At 34.3% G+C, this 24,546-nt stretch overlaps 1 protein-coding gene across 5 annotated transcripts in view; it reads right to left on the reverse strand.

Annotated features, from left to right (window-relative positions):
• The window catches only part of GRIK2 (glutamate ionotropic receptor kainate type subunit 2), a 343,246-nt gene that overhangs the window by 205,529 nt on the left and 113,171 nt on the right, over nt 1–24,546 (reverse strand). For all 5 annotated transcript variants that reach the window (XM_015858743.3, XM_015858741.3, XM_032443244.2 and 2 more), the window contains exons 3-4: nt 18,740–18,907; nt 14,140–14,397 (exon numbers count right to left, since the gene is read on the reverse strand). In XM_015858743.3, coding sequence (XP_015714229.1) covers nt 14,140–14,397; nt 18,740–18,907 — 426 coding nt within the window. The remainder of the gene's footprint in view (nt 1–14,139; nt 14,398–18,739; nt 18,908–24,546) is intronic.

Below are 24,546 nucleotides of genomic sequence, written 5' to 3' on the forward strand. Positions count from 1 at the left end.
ACAACAAGCAATCTGAAAAAATAAACCCAGAAAGTTAATATGTGCTGATTATCTTCTTACAAAAATATAATGTGAAAAATGATAGCATTTTTTTCTGCTTAAAAGTATGCAAAAATTTAAGGTCAGAGCAAAATATTTTAGTTCAAGAGGGGATGAAAAATAATTCTATATGTTCCAATTTATTTTTAATAGCTTACCTGAACAGTAAATAAGAAATTTTTTAACAATAATAATTTTGACTCACATTACGCTATATCTGGTGTGTCTAATTTTAGGTTTATCTTGCTTTGCTTATTTCGTATTTTTTTCTGTCCTGCCTTGCAAAGAAAATAAAAGTAAATTTAAAGACCTGCAGAAGCATTGCTACACTTGTTGGCAATCTTCATCAGAGATGCTGAAGGCAGAAAAGGTATGACTAGACCTGGTCTCATGAATAGATCTCATCCACGCTTGCTAAGACAAAAAGAAATAATAGCTAGAATACATAAGACCTAAGAGGCAAATATGAGCCCAGATGATAATGAAAACAGTAATTTTAGAAACTATAACTTGAATAAACCTTGCCACACTTACCTCAAATATCATGTTGGTATTTAGAGAAAATTAATCAATGTACTTAATGGAAATGGAAATGGATTTGATGCTTCATTTCTAGATGCCTCAACTAAATAAACACAAGCCATCTTATAGTTGGACTGAATAATCTTGTAAGTCTTTTCCAATCTTGGTGATTCTACGATTCTTGATTCTATGATTTTTCTCTTCACACTGTTAACAGGTGAGACAAGGGGAAATAGCCTCATGTTGTGCCAGCGGAGGTTTAGTTTGGATAGCACTTCCAAAAATTTCATTACAGAAAGGGTTGTTAGGCACTGGAATGGGCTCCCCAGGGAGGTGGTTGAGTCACCATCCCTGAATGTGTTTAAAAAGTATTTGGATGTGGTGTTCAGGGACATGATTTAGCAGAGGGTTGTTAGGGTAGTATGATTAGGTTGAGGTTGGACTCAGTGATCTTAAATGTCTTTTCCAACCCAAGCAATTCTATGATTCTATCTTGGAAAGTTGTTGTAAATTTTTGTTTTTGCTTCTGTTTTTGATTTTGCTTTTTAACTGAAAAGATTATGCATCTACTACAGATTATCAGATTCAGATGATCTAGAGCAACTGTTCAAAAGTAAAGCTTTGACATTAAAAAAAAAAAAAATCTAGCATACACTACTGCCATTAATGACTCTATCAAAAATGATGGACCATACCATGTCAGCAGAAACACTTAGGGTTGCCTCCAAGCCTGTCCAGTTAATAAAAAGATAAAGCAAGTGGAAAGCTCTTGAAATGAATACATTAAGATGATTTCAGACTGACAAAAGGGTAGCATTTCAAAGCTATGATTTTCTCAAAGGTAAAGTCCTGACAGTTTCTCATTCACTTTGATTTCTATGCACTTTCACTTAAGAACTCTGACAAATCTGGGACAGACAGTATGACACACTCTGTTGGAACGAAAAAAAAAAAAAACACCAAAACTGGCATTTGATACTCAGTAGTTAAATATGACCAAGAAGACAGTCAGAAAGACGATCCTTCTAAATAAAGTTACTTCAAATCAAATAGTGCTGCAAAATGTGCTGCCATATAAGCATCTGAGATACAAGCTGTCAAGTCTATAAACCAGAGACATAGATCTACATGAACTACTTCACACTGAGAGAGGAAAAGTCAAAAATAGAAAAAGAAAAAAAAAAAAAAAAAAAAGAGGGGGAAGATGAAGGGATGAAGCTGGGCAGGGGTGAACATGAATGTACAGGCCTTACAATTCTGAGACATTCAGATAGCAAGAGGGACTTCAGGAATGAGCTGGATTTGAACATGCAAGCAATATTTAGTGGGGAATTTCCTGTGCTGCACCAAGCATTTGCTATAAACATTGATTCTGGAAGGATCAACTGGAAGCCATGCTGAGTATGGGAGATCAGACAAGACATTCTGGAGCTCATAAAAACAGATTTATATTATGTAGGAAAGAGATGACAGTCAGTTTCACATGGCAGGAATCAGTATCTCAAAGGGAAAGCATTTTCCTAAAAAAATCAAATTCAGCATTTTTCATATACAAAAGTTTAGAAGGAAAACTGATTGTTCTTGACTGCAACTGTTCTTTTAAAATACTGTTTACTTAGAATGGCAACGTGCCTAACATATCTGAAGTTCTTACACTGTTAACTGAAGATGAAGATGGGAAGGACAGTTAAAGTTCTCAAAAAAAAAAAAAAAAAAAAAGTTAAAATGGAAGGAATGAAGGAAAAGAGAGTGGCTACAAGTCTGTAGGCTCTGAAATTTTACTAAGCAAATCCAGGGCATTCTAAATTGACTTGTCCCTTGCTGTCCTGCAGAAGCTATCAGAGGAGCCTGAACATGAGGAAAGGAAGGAAGAAAACCTGCAAATGCGCACCTCTGTAGTGCACTGACTAGATCTCATTACTGGAGCAGTACAGGAATGCCTGAAAGCAAATGAGTAAATATTTATGGCTTCAAAACTGCCAGGACACACAAACTGTAAAGAATGAATTTCTCAAAATACATTTTAAAGAAAAGGAAATTTGAGACACAGTACTCTTGCTCACAACTTCTATGTAAATCACAGTATTTAATTCTAGTAACAGTTAACATTTAATGTGTTCCAGCCACTGGTAGTGTTCATTAAGTTCATATGAATTATGTAGGGCACAAAATATGCTTCAGTCTATTAACTTTGGTAGACCACTCAGCCACCCTGTGGGCCATCTGCTAACAAGGAATATTTGTTCATCTTCATCCACACATTAAAAAGCAATTCCACACAGGCATGAATTCATCAGCTTCGGTTTGCCAGGTTCCCTTGGGAAGGCTGTCAGAAAGCACAACCCCAGGTGAGGCAGGGTGACCACCGTACATGCTCCCCAGGCACAGTACATGGCAGGACAGGGCAGTGAAGGTGACACTATGTCATGGCTGGCACTGCTACCATTACATCTACCCTATGGTTCATACTACAGAGGAACACCCCACAGAACCAAATTTACATTCTGATGAGCATACCAGCATCTAGTGCTTTTATTAGGCAAGAGCACCACTGGGTGAAGTTCTGAGAAAAAGCACGTCCTCGCTCAGGCCCTGCTGGGAATTGAGGCTGGGTAAACATTTTGCAGGCCTGGATCATGCTTCAAAAGCAAAGTCATGCAAATATAAATCAAAGGCTGAATGTCTTTCCAGACTGCATCTAGTACATAAATAAAACGCAGGAAGTCTAGCTTTTCCTAGGAAAAAAAAAGCTGTCTCAATAAAAATGGCAGAATTAATAAGAAACACAGAAGCATTCACTCTCTATCTTTTTCTCTCTATTACATGTGGACGAAAACAATGGAGTTAAAATATTTTAGAGATTATTGTCCACGTGAAGCACAAGTTAAAGATACTGCAGCAGGGCCTGGGGCTACACCATGACTCACCTGTTCATAGTGATCGCAGACCTTTCTATCTAGTATGTAACCAGCAGAAACAATGCAAAATCCCACTGGGTGCCAAAGAGCTCAAGTGTACTAGAGAAAGAAAGAGGCTACTACTTGGGGCTGGAGACGTGCTCTTGGGAAGAGACAGCTCTAAACCCCAAGGCAGTCCAGTTGAGGGAAAGAGAGACTGAAGTCCACAGGCACCCCATGGGACAGGATGTCCCATGAAGGACTGTGGCCCAGAGTGACAGAAGTCATCATCAAGCACAAAGAAATTAGAGATATTGCACATACTAACCCTCAATTTGCCACACTCCAGGCATGTCATAGGGTTAATGTTGATGCACTCTGTGTAAGCAGTGGTGAAAATGCAGTTTCCTTCCAGCCTTTATCCCCAAAGGGAAGGGAAAGTAAGGTAGTTAATGTAATTGTGTCCTTTATCTCAGTAGCAAAATCTTTGATTAAAAGTTTGTATTTAAAAGTAATTAGGTAAAACCCCTGATGCCAGATTGTTTTGCCCGCAGTGCTTTCCAACAAATCCAAAGTTTATTTTTTCCCCTTTTTTTTCCTCAGTTAGATACTAAACTGTGGGTAATTATTTTTTGCCAAAGAAAAATGTATGCACTGAAAAGATATAATGTACATGAACAATTTGAAATACAGCACCTGGGTTGAGCTGTAGATAGTAACTGCTTCCTCATCCCTTATTGTTTCTTATCATCTCTTCCCCCCTGCACCCTAAAATCCCTATCAGCGCTAAAGTAGTTGCATTAACAAAAATGAAAAACAAATAAAAGAAACTAACAGAAAAAAAGAAAAAAAACAGGAACAGAAGCACACATACATCCGGAGGATAAAAACAATAATGTGGTTCAGAAAACTATCCATATATGATAAAAATAAATTCTGCCACTGCTTCCAGTTCTATTTTCAACAGCCTTAAGACATACTTTTTAGGGTTTTCCTCATTAGAAGTAGCATTTTTCAGTAAGCAAAGAAGAGCTCTCACTTGTTTGGTCTCTTTAGCATGTAGACCTAAATACATAAAGTGATACCAGACAAATTCCTTGTCTGCTTTCTTCTCCAAATGTTGCCAAAGTTTTTTTCTGCATTTTCATTCTTTTTTCTCATACTGTTATGGTCCATTTGTATAATTCTGACTCCTGAGAGTCAGGAGGGACTACTCCTTCTTACCCTGGCCAGTCAGTTCTGGAACTCCACTTCTACTGTCTAAGTATGGTTAGCACACAAGGTAGTTTTTGATCAAATACACATAGAGTAAATAGAGAGTAACTATAAATTTTATAAATTGAGCTACTGTTAATCCTCAAATAATTCTCATTTCCAGCATTTGACATTAGATAAAATGGTCAGTCTGGTTTTTCAGGATCAAAGTAATGAACTAACAAACTGAAAAATAAGACTTCTGGAAAACCAACAGTCATTTTCAAAACCATGCAGCTCATGGGTAGCTAATCAGAAAAGGAAATATCAGAGCCTCTGATGAACAGAGAAACATCATGTGAGAACTACAAAAATAGTAAAGCAAAGGAGGAAAATAAACAGCTTCACAACGATTTTGAGGACTACAACACAAAAGCAAAGATTTTAGCCTAGATTACCATTAATGTAAGTAATTTGCAACATAAAATAAAATACAGTCCTCAGGTAAAATACAGATTTAAAATTAATTACAAAAAAATGCAAAACAAATTTTGTTAACAGCATCCTAAATAAATAAATAAATAAAAATCTATTTTTTAACAGTATAGAAATAATTGGTGCATTTTTGGAATGTACTTCCTGCAGTTTCTTTCATGAAGGATACCTTTTTCCTGTCCCTTTAAACTCTCAATTCCTTCTTTTAGCAGCCACTGTGATAGAGTCTTACCTCTGAATGGCTGGAAAGAATGCGGTGTGAGTAACTCTTTTCAGAAGCTGCCATCAATTCATCTTTAAGAAGAATCCTGAAGGAGTAGTTTGTGAGCTCTCCAGCTGGCATCATCCTCCAAAGAGATCAATCACATTACCTCCTCGACATGTTCAACTTCAACCAGTCCAGGAAGCAAGAGCCCCAAGTTTGTTTTAAAACCTGTGTCTCCAGCTCAGCAGTCTTGCAAGCCATTGCTATGCCACCTGGCCTGCTCATCAAACTATTTATCATTTCCATTAATGCTGCCTTTGTGCTGTACAGGAAGAATGTAAGCAAATGCACTTTGCAATAGGCTGAACACATGAACCTTTTTCTGTACAAAGGAACAGTAATGCTCTTTTAAAAGCTACTTATACCTTCAGAATCTCAAAAGAAAAAAATAATAAAAAGAAGAAATCAAATTAATAATACACTACTTTGTTGAGCTACCAGAATATTTTCTCTATTTTCAGCATGTCATTTCCTCTCACACTATTCTGCACCCTTCTCCTCTCCTGATGTCCCCCTCCTCAGTTTTTCTGCTTAGACCTCAGGAAAATATAATTATGTATTGGAATTTGATAGGAGTGAGGGTAAGAGGGAGAAGAATATCAGTTTATTCTTCACTGATAACATGCTTCACATCAACCAGTACAGTTAATTTCTGTAAAATAATTCACAGATATTGAACATCCTGAACGAATTACCAATTACCAATAAACTTACTAGATTAGTTATATCTTCCTCATCCTCTATAAAAAAAAAAAAAAAACCAAAAAAAAAAACCAAAAAAAAAAAACAAACCCAAAAAAAACACCTCTAGTGAAAAGACTTGAAATATATATAAAAATATATATCCTTGAGAAATTGCACTTGCTAGCAGGACTATATGAATAGCATTCTATGTTTTGGATACAAGAACAAAATACGGAAACACCACTAAGAAAATCACAGAGAAAATACAACTGAAGGGGAAAGAGTTTAATCAACAATATTCATTTATTCATATTTAGCCTATTTACTACATTAAGTTAACTTTACTCATTTCTGGCAGCATAAAACATGCTTAAAATTCTTATCCTTTATACTTAAACACAATATTAAAATTGAGGAATGTGTTGTTAATGGAGAATGAGCTTTAAGAAAGAACACTGCAGACAGGTAATCCAGAAAAGTTTATCTTAGTGCAAAAATAATCACTATAGCTCTTTGTTACCAGATTTAGAATTTAATATTTTAGCAAGATTTTTCTAACTTGTATTTGAAGCATTAGAGAATAATCACAGAACTATATGTGCGTGTGTGTATATATATTCTTTCGACTAATTCCTATTCTTACCAGGAAAATGTTGTCATTACACTACCAGTACTGTACCAGTAAAAAGAAAAAAAAAAAGTATATGGTAACTGAATTCAATAGCATGTTAGCCAAAGTAAATTCTATTTAACAAACCCTTTGTCAAGGAACATTGCTTTTCTGTTCAGAAAAACCTGAGCTGGAAATTAGAAATTAGATTTATTAGGGCAAACAAAAATGCACAAATAAATCATGATATTACTAGTATTTGACAGAATGAACTCTGAAGGTTTCTTTGGATGACAAAATTACCCACTGGTGAAAGAGTTTAGATGTATAGGGGTTCTTTTAGATGTGATCTACCACCTTGAATCTTCTCCACAAGAACTCTTGTGTATAAATCTAAGTGGCCCTAAGTTGTGTTGGCATATTTTCCTGTATGTTGCTTTCCAAGTTTCACCATTCACACATATGGTCCTTCAGTGATACAAAAACACATAAAGAAGGCAAAATGTTTCCAGACCACCAGTTTATTAATAATTCAAGTTGGTTTTTGTTGTTGTTGTTTTAAAGTTATCTTACTTTCAAACGAAAATATTTTTCAGAAGTTTTAATTAGATGAAAATATGTCAGTAGTTGGAGAATAATTTTCAGTTTAGCTGCGTAATTCAGTTGCCTTGTGTTTAAAAATCACTGAAAAAGAAAACCAAGGATCTGACTCCAGGAGTCGGATATCCATTGGGGTACTTGGCATATTACTTAATTTTTTGTGTCTTAGCACCCATTTTACCTTACTGCTCATTCATCATGAAGTACAACTAAAGTTCAATAAAATAATCTTCTTTATCCTTTTCCTTAAATAAAGTAAGCTAAGCAATTCATATCATGTATGTTTGTACATATGTTTTATAGTTAGTTTCAAACAGCTGATCCCAGTTCAGACTGTTTTGAGGGGAAAAAAAAAAAAAAGAGAGAGAAAAAAAAAACGCTTTTAACGTTAGAGCACCATAGTGAAACAGACCTACAATGCCACCCGCACACTGTCACTGGAGGGAATCAATGCACTGTTGAAGTTCAGAACAGACCTTAGGTCCATGGAATGGTCTTTGTCATCCAAAGAAGATGAGGAAAATAATTTTTTTCATTCTCTCAGATTGCTTATCATCTGCAGCATAAAGCAATTTAAGGAAAAAAAAACAAAAAACAAAAAACCTTCACTCACTGGGAAGTATGATTTCTCAAGGGGCTTACATCTACGAGTACTGTGGTTTAATGAGGGTAAAAAGCATAAAGAGATCTATTGCAGTCAAAGGACAAAACAGTCTTTTGTCAGAGCTGTCAGAATCAATGTAAAAAGAAGCAGAAAAATAAGTTTAGCCATTTCCAGCAAAACCTAAAAAGAAATAACATCAACTGTAAATCAAGAGAGACTTGACAGAAGGCATATGTGAACACTCTAAACTGGACATTACACTAGGTAACTACATTTATTCTTGGAGGCTAAAGAAGATAACTTTTTGCTACAGGAGCTGATAAGAGTGCAAGAGAGAAAAACAATCTGGGAATGAAACTAAAATGCACAAGGGTGGGGTTATCAGATCTGAGTCTGATTTAGAGTAATTGAGAAAGTGCTTGATACTACAGGTACATTTCACTAGGTTCCACCAACCAGGAACAAAATGTGCTAATACTGCTGTAGTAGTGAAAACATAGTTAAATTTGGGGAAATTAGAGGTTTTTATTTAAATTATGTCACATGCAAAACATGAGATCATGTCTGTATTTTTCTGTTTTCATTTTCAGTTAAATTGTTCTGCCTTTCACATTTTTTACTATTTGAAAATAGCGAATAAAATGTACCAGTATTCAAGAAGGGAAGAATCAATAATTATGATCATACATACCCCAGCCAGCACTCTATAAAATTTAAATACTTATGTTTATTCAAACCCACAAATATTTGGAGTACATTCATTGATATTCCAATGATTTCTGGAAATATGTCCTCCTTCTGTTCCTTAGAAAAATTCTTTAAAGTGCTTAATTTTAGTTTACTTTATATTGAGGCAGATAATTTATCTTGTTCCAATAAGTTCAAATTCAGTTCTTGGCAAAAGAACAAGGAGTCTCTGGTACATGTTTTCCTGAAAGACAAGGTGAACTCATGCATTATGTTTAACTTGATGACATTTAATTTTCTTTTCAAATAATTAATTTAAATCTCCAAAGAATTCTCCTCAAAGAACAATGCAGGTCCATTTATCAAGAAGAGTAAGTGTATTAAACTTCTTTCTTTTCAGAAAACTAGCTAAAGTAGTTCTTAACTTCCAAAATGTAGATAGTCTAAAACACCTTGAAAATGAAATAGTAGCTTAACAAAATCCTCTTTACATCTGATATTTTCATATAGCACCATAAAAAATATTTTTGAGCTTCATCAAATAATAATACAAGAAATTTCTTTGAAAAAGAATACAGTAAAACAATCAGCTACATCTAAATACCACAGTCAGGTTTAACACAGAATTACTAATTAAATGTTCACATGATATTACTGGACACAGCACATGAAACACTCTGTACTGAAAAGATACTATGCAGTAGGTAAACAGTCTAGAAAATATTTCTTCATTCTCCAAAATCATATAAAAAATATTATCAGTTTTGCAGCCAAACCAAATCTGAAATTTCTGTTAAACTGGGGATGTTTTTATGCAGCTGCATTCCCTTTCTTATTCAGTGACAGAGCAGATGTGGAGCAGAACTCTAGCTGATACGCATAAGATGCCTGAAGACTCCTTTGTTTCCCATCACAAGTGTATCTCTCTTTTAGATATTCATTCAGTTCACTCCATTAAAAACATCAAATAACTGGTTTTGATAACTGGCATTGATAATGCTCGAATTGAAATGCACAGAAATATTTACTTTTATTTATATACATTTATATTTATTTACTGTGATAAGATATCCCATCCCACTCTGAATCTTTGATAAGTTTTATATAGAAGACTATTTATTTCCAGAGAGGATACCCGCCCAGACTGTCAAATACAGCCAGGTGAATTCTGCATCTGCTTCAACAAGCTAGAATGAAAGCAATCTAAAATTGCACAAAAGGGTATAAGTACATAAAAATCTACATAGATACAGTTTTTGTGTTATTGACAGCTAATATTAATTCAACTTGAGGAAAAAATATCTATACAGTATGTTAATAGCATTTCATAATACAGTATCTCTAAACATTCATTCAGTAGAGGCATTAGTATCAGCTTTACACAAGTCAGAGAAAGTAGTAGTGTTGGGACTAGTCATGACAGTGACTTAAGAGTTCATGGTTACTTGTCATTTTTGTATTGTTCCATCTCATAAATGTGTTAAGAGAACATAGCCATAAAAAAGCAACTCTGGAGATGACAATTCCACAGCCTTGCATCTTTTATTCTAAATTATATGTTTCTAGATTAATTGTAATTAATTTAAACAACTCTTTAACTATGCCATGAAATACAGTATAGGATTATTACTGTGTGGTTTTTCCTTTTCAAGACCTTCTGTTTACTAGACTAAACCTACTTCCTTTTAGTCTTTCCTACCACATAATATCTTCATAAACTTCTAATCTGATGAACGCTCATCTTTCTTAACACAAAAATATGAAGAAAAATTAACACAATTTTTTTTTTCTCGAGTATTGCACTTGTGAGCTTATTGACTGCATGCATAATTTTTATGTCAAGGTAGAACGCGGAGCCTGTAAATATGTCATTTCAGTTTTCCTGTAAAACAATAACCAACCTACAAATTTTAGAGCTTCATTGTTCTTTTTTGCATCCTTGTGACAGGGACGCAAGAGGATACTATTTCTCTAATATGCGCATAGAAGGAAGCCACTTAGAACAGTGTGACTTTTTGAAACCTGTATTCCCTAAAATGTAAGCTGACCTGTCAAAGGAGGAAATTTTTTGTTATTTAATATTTATAAAGTTAAAAAGAGAATTATTCATCAATTTGAGATGTTTAAATTGTATTAATGTAAACACTGCAGCATTATCCATGGACAGAAATGCACAGGACAGACCTATAAAATAAAGAAATCTTACTGTATCCTACCCAATTTTAAACAGGTTCCAAGTTAAAAAAGTAATTACTAGGAACAGATGGATGAACCTAAGGAAACAGAAAATACATTTCAAAGCTTGGATAAATGTCTAACATGAATAAATTTAAGTTTTACTAACTTTTCCAGACTGCAGAAATTCACTATCTATCATCCACCTAACATACATCATTTTAAAGTGTTTAGTAAGTGTCTTACTTGAGTGATTTGAAAACTTAGAACCTTTGTCAACTTTTGGTTTGTTTTATCCAGTTTCAGTGTTATTTAAGAATTTCACATACACATGCATCCAGAATTTTAAATGTTAAAAAATTCAGCATACATTCTAAGAATCTGTGACCTTTCTAAGAATATAGTAAGAACTGTGTTCCTCTGTACTCCTCTTCCCTATAAACAAGTAATTATGGATTTCATCCTGAGATGAGACCTTTGTCTTTTGTTAGTTTTGTTACATGGTTCTAAAGAAAGAAAGTAAGAAAAAATTCCTCTAACTAATTTTCTTTTCTTTTCTTAACTAATTTACTTGGATTTTGATCTACAGAAATTTGCATTGCTGGTCTCTGCAAATGTCTCCTACTGTAATGTGGATCACTGTGGTCTGTGCTCCCCAGTTTCATTAAAGACATCTCTCCCTGTTTCTGCATATTATCTATTATTGTACAAACTTTACCCTTGTATATAAAATTTACAAGCCTTAAATATATTTTACTGTATGCCTCCAATGTCATTTTGTAGGTTTATTATTATATATCAACAAGATTAAAGTCTTATTTCCTGAGCATAGGTAAACTGCACTGTTATTGTATTAGATGTCAAGTGTTCAGTCCAGCATTCTCATTTTCTTTCTTCTTTCTCATTCTGCTAAGAACAGACATATATATGTGTTTATGAAGAAGAACAGCCTTTGACAAAAATTAGGGGTTATTCAATTCATTTACAGGAAAACAAAGATATGAACAACCTTTTTCGAGCCATCTCACTATGTATCCTTGTTCTTCTACGTGTCTGATCTTTAAAGTTTCTCAAACATATAATACTTAGAACAAATTTTCTTCCTGAGCTAAGATTTACTTTGAACCCATTACAAACTTTTTTCCTTAATCTTTTAGCAAAGTTACCCACTTTCCATCACCACATACCCTTTTTCTGCAAGATATTCACCATTTCAATATAAATCTGCAATACTTGGAAATTGACAGTATGGAAAAAAACATCCTCAAGATATATCACATCTAGAAATAAGATGTGGGAAATATAGAAATTAGATAATGTGAATTTTTATACTAGTCCCAGGAAGGAAATAGTTTTATTTAGAAATCAGTGCTACTAATATACCATTGTAAAAAATATCGACAAAATGGCATCTTTTTCCTTCATTTGAATTAAAGCACTGTATTCAACACTGAAGACCATCATAAAACATTTTCATTTCTGAAGCCATTTCTCAGGCTTTTATTTTGGCTTCGGTTCACAGATGCAACAGATTTTTGGTGTTTATACTCATTCACTCAAGACCAAAACAAATGTTAATTAAGAAAAAATCTCAAAACCCTGTTTACATCAACTTGATCTGCATAAAACATTAGTTGCCAATACAAGTGCCAGTATAATTTAAAGGTCCCAACATCTAACCATCCATGTATACTTTGCTTTGGAATTGTTTGGGATGTAAAAGCTTATTTGGAATCTATCTGCCTTACTTTTCTTAGGACAGATTGCAATATGCACTTGAAATTTTGGTATTTTGAAGAACGTACTTCGCTGTTTTAAGAATTAAAATTAAATCAATTAAAACTATTAGGACATGCAGCGAATGAACATGCTGTCATTTTTCCCATTTTCTTTCCTAATGACAATTGACTGTAGCAAACCTGTAAACTGAAAGGACTTAATTAGTATCCAGGGACAGTTTGGCGGTATTTAATTAACTAAGAGATTATAAATTACTTTAAGGAAAAAAAAAAAGAAATAAAAACTAACCAATCTCTTGTTAATTCTTGCTAGATCTTTTATGGGAAATTCTAGTTAAAAGGAATATACCTTGCAAGAAATACTTGCCTTCAGACTAACAAAATAATTAAATAAATAAAAAATTCAAGAGCCTGATTCTAATTTTTAGTTTGTACAACAGATGGACAAAATGAAAAAAGTCTCATGAGAGTTAAGATGAAGGGAGAAAGGAAGACATAGAAGAAAGCAGAACTTAGATACTATTTGGAGCCAAAAAAAGGTTAGTGTAGTAATATTCAAACAGAGATTCACAGGAAAAGTAGACTGTTTTTCCCTGAAAGAACAGACTCAGCTAACCAATTTTTTCAGTTCCTAAGATAGAACCAAGGCATTACTTCTTATCATAATATTTACACCTTTCCCCATTCTCTGAGCATTGTTTTTATTACTCTACCCTCATCAAAAAGACAGCCTCCAAATTTCATTGATACTTTCTTACTTTTCTTCTGTTTCTTCCTCACCATTTACTAGCTACATGAACTTCTTATTTGAATCATCAACATCATCAATAAACTTCTTTTTTCACAGAACAATTAGAACAGTTTGTCAGAGTCAGTTCAAAAAACACTGAAGAAATTATTACCTCTTACCAGCCAGTAGTTCTAACCTCCAGCAGACTAGCTGCAAATCAGACAAGGTTTTTTTGAAATCTCAAACCAAATATCAATGCCAGGGCATACCAGAAGTTTTAGGGTGAGTATGAAGTAAAAGTATCAAATTAGGATATTTCTGATGGAAATTCAGGAGTTCATTTTTAAATGAAGTCAATCATCTACAAAACAAGCCTCCACATTTCCTATGCTTTCAACTCTTAGGAGCCAAAATCAGGGCTCCTGCATCTGAAAATGCAGTTACTGAAATTCCAAACAAATATGGCATCAATTTTCTAACTTAGCTAATATGCCAAGATCAGCACTACAATGTAGCTGTTCTATTTGACCAGCCATCCTATTACATCTTTCAAGTAATCATCTTTTTCTTCAGAAACTGAGTTTTAAATAAAATCAGAAGACATAGCTGTTAGCAACTGTGAAGATACTGAGGAAAATGCAGACAGAGCGTGACTGGTTTATTGACACTTGCAATCTCAAACACACAGAATTCAGCAACTGAAGGATAATTATGAGAATACTTATGCTAACAAATCTGCATTATTTGTTACACTCTACCTTGTCAATGGAATTTCTTATAATTAAGCTTTCTTAAAAGAAAGCTGTAACAGTACTGACACTCCTCATCCTTCTATTTGTATGCATGAATATATATTCATAGAACTATATCTGCACATAGTTGCACAGTTTAGTCTTACCGGTGCTGTCATCATAAACAACAGTAACTGTTTTCCACTTGAAGAACTGCACAAGGTCAAGGATGGCACGGCTGAGTGAAGAGAAGTCTGGATAGAGACTGACATAGAAGGAGTCCTTGTTGTCTGACACCTGATGTTTCCAGCGGGTCTGGATATGTGGAACACCCAAAGCATTGCAGATGGATTGCACAGCATTAGCTGAGGAGCTATGGGATGGTCCGAAGATGGCAGCTACCCCAAGGGATAGCTGATCACAGGCTGAAGGGGAGACAGAAGTCTGTCAGTAATGAGAGGAAAGAAGGCAGTGTGCCAGAAGGTATTGCACAATTTATATTAAATAAAAGGTTCTCCATGAAATATAACTTGACTGTTGAGAAAGCTCCTTTCTTCTTTAACACTTCCATAGATTTCAACTTCTGAATACATTTCTAAATTTCACTGTGAGCTGATGAAAAACAATGCTTAACTTCTAAATAGTGCTCAGCTACATTTAACAAACACTTCTATGTCAGCGGAAGTCACAAATGCCAGCATATGTGTATACTTTGAAAAATGCTGATAAGATATTAATGCTCATTTTCATATTAAATTTGGAAAAGGGCCATATGCGATAGTATTCTAACATAGGCTGTTTAAAATTTAACTTCTTCCTCAATTCATCAACACTATTTTTGTTGAGATCCTAGTTACTCAGGAAATGTGCATGTCAAGTGGATTCCAGTTAAGTATAAAGCAAATGACAAATTTCATTTAAACTGACAGTTCTATGCCTGAAAAGCATGTTAGCTGGCTTGAAAAATTTAATGGCAAATGGTTTCCCTAAAAGAAAATTAAAATTTCTATTTGCTAATGAAAAAAGTCTGAGTTCATTTTTAAATTCTGGAGATACCCTGTCTTACTACAGCTACATTAAAAAATAAAACTGGCCCTGAGAATCACTGGCATGACACAGCCAAGCAAAAGTAACTTAGTGTTCCTCTTTCCAATATAGGATGGCCCCATCTATTCCATGCTTCAATAGTATCTCACCTATTTTATTTCCCATGGTATGCTCCAACATTATCTTTCAGAGGATGAGTTGGCACATTGCAAAAAGAAACTAGGAAAATTAAGCAACAATAGAGAATAGTTCTTCAGTCCATGCCTTGTTCCTGTTCAGATCACCGCTATAGACATAACTTTTATGAGCACGTGGTTCTGAAACTCAACAGATTCTGCCTTTCTGAGGAAACATCTTTTTTAGTAGAGAGAAGCAAGAGAAAGTACCTCCACAATCCAATATGAATGTATTTATATGAGATTAGATTACTTAGTATTTTTACATCACCATCATTGTCCCACACAACTGAGGAAGCAAGCAGTGGAAACACATTTTGCTGCATTGTTTTTCCTCAGTAAGTTGAAATTATTTATTTATTTATTTTTAGATTGTGTCTTGTCTGTCTTTTTTAGCATGATTAAAATACAGCAAGCCTTTCAAGTGCATTCCAGAAATTGTGCTGGCACACCTTTTTATTCTTGCAGAGTATTAGTGCTTTAAATGAACTTATACACACAAGATCTCCACTGCATTACTAAGCATAGGATTAGGGCCTAAATGACTAGCCTGATAAAAAAAACATTTATGCTAATATTGCCCTTCCTAAGAGTAATCAACAAGCTTTATGCAAATGTCAGTAAATGGGATCACTAACAACAGCAATAGCTACCAGATGGCTTTTCAATGGGCTTTTTTTTTTTCTGTTTCTCTGATTTGAATAATGCAATGCTTTCACATGTGATTTAATACAACTCTATCAGATGCATACTAATTTTTCTAGTGCATTGAAGGATATTTTGTTTGCATTTACATTACTCCTCTCTGAAACAGTGTCTTGGAAATATCATCTTGCTTTCAGGTTGCTTTTTTGTACAGTACTTTTAAAATCACATTGATATTTAGCCTGTATTCAGCTTATAAAGTATGTGCTAGTAAGAAGTCTAAACAGGCTATTTTTTTAATGCAGCACCTGCCTGCTCACTAATGGACATAATCATGAACCACAAAATGAGTCAAATGCTTCAATCTCATTGTTAAAACTCTGCTTTGGAGTCATCATAAGAAAATGAACCTTTTTATATTAACCTTTAGCCTTTTATTCTGAACTAAAGTACCTGTCAGCATCCATACAGTCGGCTGTACTGTGAACTGATGAAGCAAAAAGCTATGAGTATTGAAAGATTACACAGATTTTCATACAGCCTGACTAGTAAAGATTTGCAAGATGCAAACAAGAAAGATAAATATATCCAATCGATAACATTTTGTCATTCTAATGTCAGCTATTCTATCAAGAGATAGCAATATTAAGGCTAGCTTGCAATCTCCAAGCAACCCCTAAGTAAGGTCTAGAAGTGGAGTTGTCAATTCTGAAGATACTTTAAAAAATTAAAAATTTAGAACAGATTTCTTCACTTTTTCCTACTTCTTTCAGGGATGAAGACAAACTATTCAATTAAATTTCACATGGCAGAATGCATTAGAATCAGGAAGTAGTTAAAGCTGGAAGATGAGGAGGAGCAGAGAAAGATGGGGCCAGAATGAAGGATTCATTCTATTGGCTGAGATGGAAAGAATAGCCGCCCAGGACATTCTTTATCTCATCAGAATAACAGTCCAAAAAACCTTCATTAAAGAGATAGCATACATCCTTTCTCAATTTCTGCTGCAAATGAATCATTTTGCTAGGCATAAATGTTTAGTCCATAATATTTTTCATATACTGAAGTATATGAAAATTGAAGTATATGAAGATCAAAGTATAATAAAATTAATATGTTTGTTTCCATACAGAGATATTGTCTATTCTGATACCAAGCATCAACAGCCATATACTGAAATAGTTAATTTGAGAAACAAACAGATTAGCAAGATAAACTCAACATATTGCAAATAAAAGGTAAAAGTATTTATCAGCTCTAAATTGATTTGTAATCATTATTGTATTCCATTATAAAAATGTACTCCATACACATTCATCCTGACATAACAGAATTTCCCTAGCCAGCATTTCTAATGTAGCATCAGAAGTTTTCATTTTACGTAGCAACAAAACTCTCTTCTTGTGTATTTTTTTTCAGTTAGAGAGAAATGTTGGGGACCAGATCTCTCGGAGGATTTAAGGTCTGAACCTCTCATAAGAAATACATGTTTACCTTTTCTTGTTAAGTATTCATATGAATCATTTGCATAAACATTCATACGGAATTTGCATTGCAATTTATAAAAAAATCTACCATTAAATAATGTGTACTACCATGTAAAAATTTAATTTAAATTCTCTCATGAAGTTTTGGGTTTTCAATCAAAAAAGGACATATAGGACTTACTGGCTACAGTAAGACAGTGATACAGTATAACTTCCACGTGGCATCACAGTATTGGAGACCAGAATGTAAAGCAATAGCTCATAACTTGAATTGTTTGTGAGAATCAAAGATCAGAAAATTTAGGAAGAAGTGTTCATAATATTTTATAATCTTGAAGAAAATCATCTGAACTGATGCTTTTACATTCATCTCCTAGCAACATACTTATGCAAAGACTTAATTTTCAAGCTTAGTTATACACTTTGTTCATATCAGATGAGCAAAACTACAACTACTTGCTCTCTTTTGCAACACATGCCTGATTAACTATGTGAGAGATGTATATGTTAAAGATATTTCTGAAGATGCTCCTAACATGAAAGAATACCTAAAACTGAATTGGAGCCTTGGTAAATATCTGAGAATGAGATTTTAGCCATGAAGACTTAAAAAATTCACATTCCGATTTTGAGCAGCCTTAATGAAGGAGAGGGATTTGCAGGCTTTCCTCCAATGATGCTGGAAACTGCTTCTGTATTAAAATTGTATTAAAATTAAGGTAATTTTATTTAACTCATTAAGTTTGACAGGTAATGTCAACTGAATTAAATCATATTCTCAACCATAAAATGTTAACTTCTTCATAGAGAAGTATTTCATGTTTGGGGAAAGCATAACCCACGGATAACTCCTACAAGGGTGAGGAAGTCACTGAAACATTACAGCTTGTGCAGCCCTTGCAGGACTATCTGTGCAACAGCAGGTTCTGTTGCACAACCAGCAGTTCTGAAATAAGTCAGTCTGAATATGTTCGATGGTATATAGTCTTGACTATATCACTGAAGTCTCAGCCTTTTCCAAGATCATTGCAAGTAGGGAACACTTGGCCTTTTCCAGAAGAAAAAAAAAAAAAAAAAAAAAATGGATCAAGGTAGTGTTTTCTGACACCAGAAGGCCAAATCTCAAAAACACCCTCATCACAAAACTCAAGAAAAAAAATAAATATTTCAGATTTTAAACTTTTAAAGAAACAGTTTTTGAACAGGGTAGTGGCAACATAGTTTAAATAACATAATATTAGAACAGTTACCATTACAGCTTTCAAGGGGCAGTCTTTAAAACATTTCTTTGTACAAGGTTGTGGCTAATATCAATGTCATTGAATATCTTTACAGACAGACATTTTTTTCAGGTAGGTAAAGCAGGTGAGTCTTAGCTGCTGATTAAAGAAATTAAATATGCAAAAGGTTACCTTTTTTGGATGCTTCAAAACTGTCATAGAGATTTATCTTTTGGGTGTCGTATGTTAATGTAGTGTTTGGCAGAAGAGTTCTGTTTCTGTTGATTGTGTTGACAGCAAATCTGAAGGCTAATTCTTCTGCTCCCATTGGACCAGATTCCACACACTCAAAAATACCTCCTGGTGGTGAGGGAGAGAAAGAAAAAAAGAAAGAATGGAAAAACAAAAAACACTAGTAAGCCAAAATGGCATACAAGAACAATTTTATTATCATTTTGGAAAAAAAATTCCTTCAGCCTATATATAGGATATAGAATATTTTTAACCTAATAAACCTGATATAGTGCAGTTAGTAAAAAATATCTCATTATTTCAGTGAGATTTGGGGCAAATTATAACCCAAAAGCATTATATTTTAATCAGACTTACCTTAAAGAAACTATGTTGGGTGTTTTTTCTTGGTTTGGGTTTTTTTAATTGTCGTTGTTTTTATTTTAAAGACATTCTCTTCACTAATATGAATAAAAAACTATAACAGTATAAAATAATCACATTATTTAGAAGAACAAACTGTAGGGAACATGTAAGAACATGTAATTATTATTATATGTACTCAAACCTGAAAAGATCAAATTCACACTTTCAGATCATAGGTGCATGCAGGGCAAGATTTCTGGAGTCTATTCATTATGTAGCTATCTTGAAGTGGAAATTTCTCTTGGAATTGCAGTTTGTGAAGGAGAATATTAGCAGGATGCTTCAGATTCTGTCAAGAAGGTTTATGCACATTTTAGAATGACTGCATGCCTGAACAAATTAACATGCTGAGGAGAGGTTCAGATTGTACTCAACTGCACTGACCTCGGTGTACATGCTAATCTTACTCTCAACAAATAGAGGAATTAACTATAGTCTGCACAAAGCTGGATCTCATGTTGAATGCATTCCCAAATGCATTGTCAGAGTACAATCTACCTTAGAAGACAGGCAGTTTCTAGAATGGCCTTAATCTTAAATGAACCAAGCAAGATTGCTGAACGATATTGCACATCAGTCCTTCTCATCTTGCAATAAGACATCACCATTCTCGCAATATGAATTAACATATATGTTGGGATAACAATTTATTCTTTGCTCTGGAAAGGCAAAGAATATGGTGTCAACAAAAAGTGATCTAAAAGTATGTTCTTCCCAAGGCACGGAATGCCTCAATAAATAAATAAAATAAATAAAATAAAATAAAATAAAATAAAATAAAATAAAATAAAATAAAATAAAATAAAATAAAATAAAATAAAAAATAAAGGTCAGCTTCCCTATGGCCTTTTCTTTTCTTCTGTTAACAGTACCTGTGAATAAGAGCAACTAGGACAAGCAAGGTATTACATCACAGAAAAGTTTTTCATTCATGTTCTCCTAGCATGTACACTGTAATTTTGGGGGTAATGTTGTTATCTGGCTTTATATTATCTAAAAAATTCTTACTTTTGTCCCTCAGAAAGAAACTCTCAGTATCAAAGAGCATAGGAACTAAAACCAAACTTAGCAAACAACCTCAATTTGGAAAAAGTCTTGTTGAGCATCCAACTAGACAAATCATTTCTAAAGCAGAAATAATGTGTATTTAGTTATTAACTGCTTCCCTCACATATATTATTAAACACAAAATGGACTTTTGGATTTACAAACATTTTGATTCTTCCAGCCTGTTTCACAACAGAATATGGACAACAGGTGTTATTTTTTTCCAGCATGGGAGCCCTTAAATTCCTAGTGAGAGCTCTAGGGGCAGATGCTGAACAAGTATTAACCACTGAAATGAGACTTGTCAAATAACTATTTTAAAACTAGCATTTATAGGAGAGGCAAACACTTGAGAATAATCCAGATATATCAAGGAATTATTCACCCAATTGAGCATATAAGAATATATGTAATAGGTAGCCAATACTAACAGTATTGTGAAGCTAAAATGGAAAGGCAAATATGGACTTAGTACACTTTAAAACTGAGAAATTAACCACATTTATTTAAACAGTAATATCAACATGAAAGCAATCTCCTGATTTTAGAATTTAATAAAATATTCAGGAGTATGTAATCTAATAGACAAGATTTTGTGCTGTTTAAGGCTTACAGTATCTAAATATTTTAAGAGTAACTATTATAAATAGAAAGATTGTATGTTAAAATTTAAAAAAAAAAAAAAAAGTTGCAAAAAGCTAAAAGATTTTCCTAGAGACATCTGAAAAACATTTATTCAATAAAATTTTGAATAAATAATACCACACTATAAAAAAATATTATATCCTAAGCAACAAAGGATTCATAAAAAGAAATACGCAATACAAAGTACCTTTCTTCTCTTTGCAATTTTTACTCTAGAATCATAGAATCATTTATGATGGAAAGGACCTTCAAAAACAAATCCAACTATCTCAGCTCTCAACAAAACAGGACATACAGTATTGTAGATGGCTACAGTCCTTCTTAATTGCTTAGTTTCTAATCCCTATGAGAAGCATGAGGCCACACTTGATTCATGAGCATTGCCATCCACTCTGTAACTCAAAATGTTCCACTTAGAAAAGGGACCCCAGGATTCCTACCTGAATTTTTGCTAGCCTCATGATATTTGCTACCTCTTTCACATTCTGTGGCTGTAGCTGAGAAGCTAGAGTACCTTCTGCCTTACTCCAACAGCTAAACTAGGCACTGCTGGGCATGCATCTTGGAAGACTTGTTTCTTTGCTCTTCCCAGGGCACCTGACACAGGTTGCTAGCAACCACAACCACTTGGACTGGGCGGACTTTGGTCTGAACCATAACGTCCTTGAGCAATGGGCTTGCCCATATGCCACAGCTGCCATGGAGAAACTTTTCCCTGCAGCTCTGGAACTAGCACCATGGAGGCAGGGGTGTCCATCTCCAAGGGGAATCAGATTTACCTATGCAAAGCTATGACATACACTCAGAAGACAAGAGCTTGAGCTGGGACTGGACCAGAGAATGGCTGCGGTCCCTGCCACTACAAGGTGCCCGGCAGCAAAAAGCATATGGCACTTCAGCAAGACAGAGCCATAAAATACAAGTTTTATACTTTTGTTTGTTTGTTTGTTTGTTTTGTCAGTTTGTTTTGTTTTTTCCCCTCCACTGGAAAAAGTTCTTCTTTAATTTATATTTGCCCGAAACTCGATACAATCTTCCTTCTTTATTCTTGCATTTTTCATTCTTGTCATGTCAAGGTCTTGAGATGGGGAATAACTTATCAAAGATGCAGCCAGGATATCTAAAATAAAGATGGATTTTTACCTCCCATATTCATTTAATTCCTAATGGGAATGATAGTCTATCACATAAAAAGACAATTTTATGAAAATGCCAAAGTCCCTAACTCCAGCGAGTAGCAACATTATGTATAATTTCCCATGTGCTCCACTCAGTATTTTCTTCTCTCATTCACACATTCTCTGTCTTCATGATAAATGCATCCCCTCAAAGGTGGCAGCACATGGTCTGTCTTCATCAAAGTAAATTTCCATTCCTAAGGAAAACAGTTAGAAAGGACAATCTGTTTCTGTTGTGCTATGATTAGAGTGTTTTTCTGGGAGGAAGGAAAATATAGCTTCTGGTTACTACTATTTAACATTTTATGCTAGATGGATGCTGAATTAAAAATAACCTTAGAATATAATTATGTCATATACTTGTTTTCCAACAGTTTCTAACTTTCACAATGTCAAACTTTCATTTCAGTTTTAGGCTATTTCTGTATGTCTGCTGAAGCAGTAAGGAAGTAATATCCCATGATTCAATACTTTGAATGCTGAAAGAGGTAGGTTCAGTCTTAAACTTCACACTAAGCGCATTGAATCATCAGGTTCTTAAAATGCACCACATCCCACCAATACACAAAATAACTGAGAATGCCAAACTCTCCCAGACTAACTAGTAGCTGCTAACTTTGACCACCTTGTTACTGCATTCAGGGTAGCACAGTTTTTAATCAGTTTACCCATAAACATTGCTACCATAAGCCACTAAACCATATCTCATAGCTCCTCATGCAGATGCCTCCTGAGCACTACCAGAGATGGCGACTCCACCACCCCCCTGGGCAGACCATGCCAGTGCCTGACTGGTCTCTGACATAAAAAACTTTTCCTTATGTGTAATCTAAACCTCCTCTGGTACAACTTGCAGCCATTTCCTCAGGTCCAATTTGTTGCCTGGAATATTATACTGAGTCATGCTGTTCCCACCCAAGAAGGCTTTCTCTTCTATTTCTAATGGACTTCGTATTCAGGTTAGCCTTATTAGCAGTCAAACTGAGGAATGCATTGCATGTTCTCAGATAAGCAGACAGGAGAGTCATAAATCTTGCCATTGATATGTGGAGAATCAGCCAAGCCAATGCCTATCGCTGCCTAACAGCTTGGGAAAAATAAATAAATAAATAAACAAAATTAGTTGTAAATATAAATAAATAATAATAAATAGGTTTAAGTAGTAAATTTTTTGAAACAAAACAAACAAACAAAAAAAGATAGTAACATTTTATTAAAAAGGACAAACTACATAGTGTCAAAATTAGTATGAGTAACATATGTATAATTATCTTTAAGGGAAAAAGTAAGTCTAAAATTATTCTTTAAAATCTTTACAAAATTAAAAAATAAATAAATAAAAATAAATTTAAAAAAAAATAAAGCAATCAAACAGTGACTGACATTTTCAGTTCAGTTTACAAACCATATTGGTTTTCTGACTTTCAAATCATTTTGCTCAAATAGAAAAGGCCAGAGGAAAAAATACATCAATCTGGACACATTTTAGCAAAGATTGCAAAAAATGACTAATAAATGTATAGAGCAAAACTATAACAAAATAAAATATCAAATATGGCTGATATCCTTTGTTTCTACCACACTCCCAAGTTTGTTTCAATAGAAATGAACACTATTTAATTACTGTTGCTACAGGCTATTATATAGTCTGTTTCTTCTGAAAAATTAAACATTTAAATATACAACAGAAGACCACTCTACCTCAGGTCATACTCTGTCAAATTAATTGAAATGAAGCTTGTTGACAAGTTAATTTTCTGAATCCATATTGCTGAAAGTGTATCAGCTATGTACAGAGTCGTAAAGTTTTGCTGGTTTGGCATCATGAATTTACTAGGATAGTTTACATATATGAAAACAGAAAAGAAAAATTTAAACCTGAACTCATTCTAGTACAACATTGTTGACATCAATGAAGTTATGGAAACAGCTGTAATTATAATTCATGTTTTAACTTGAGGATATAAGATGAAGTTTCTTTTCTTAATATCAAAACATCTTGATAAATATCTGTTTTAACAGCTATAACTTTTACATTATAGTCTGTGATCTGTTATCAGGGGAAACTGACGCAAAAAAAATTGTCAAATATCTCAGCCTCCTTCTCCTTGTCTGTCGCCACCAGCCTGCCTCTACTGCTCACTAGGGACAATATGCCCTCCTGGACTCTCCTCTTCTGGTTGAGGTACCTGTAGAAGCTTTTCTTGTTCTCTGTGGCATCCCTAGCCACATTCAGTTCAAGCTGCACCTTGCACTTCCTGACCCCATCCCTACACAGCCTCACATCTTCCTTATACTCTTCTCACAGCACCCACCCCTGTTTACAGTGTCTTGCATTTTCTTCTTGCTCTTCAGTTTCATCAGGAGGTCCCAGTTCAGCCATGCCAAACTCTTGCCTTTCTTTCCTGACTTGCTACACCTGAGGATGGAGAGCTCTTGCACCCTGAAAAAAGTTTCCTTAAGGATCTTCCA

The sequence above is a fragment of the Coturnix japonica genome, chromosome 3 (genome assembly GCF_054131305.1).
Source record: "Coturnix japonica strain WE chromosome 3, WE-NBRP24, whole genome shotgun sequence".
Classification (NCBI taxonomy): domain Eukaryota; kingdom Metazoa; phylum Chordata; class Aves; order Galliformes; family Phasianidae; genus Coturnix; species Coturnix japonica.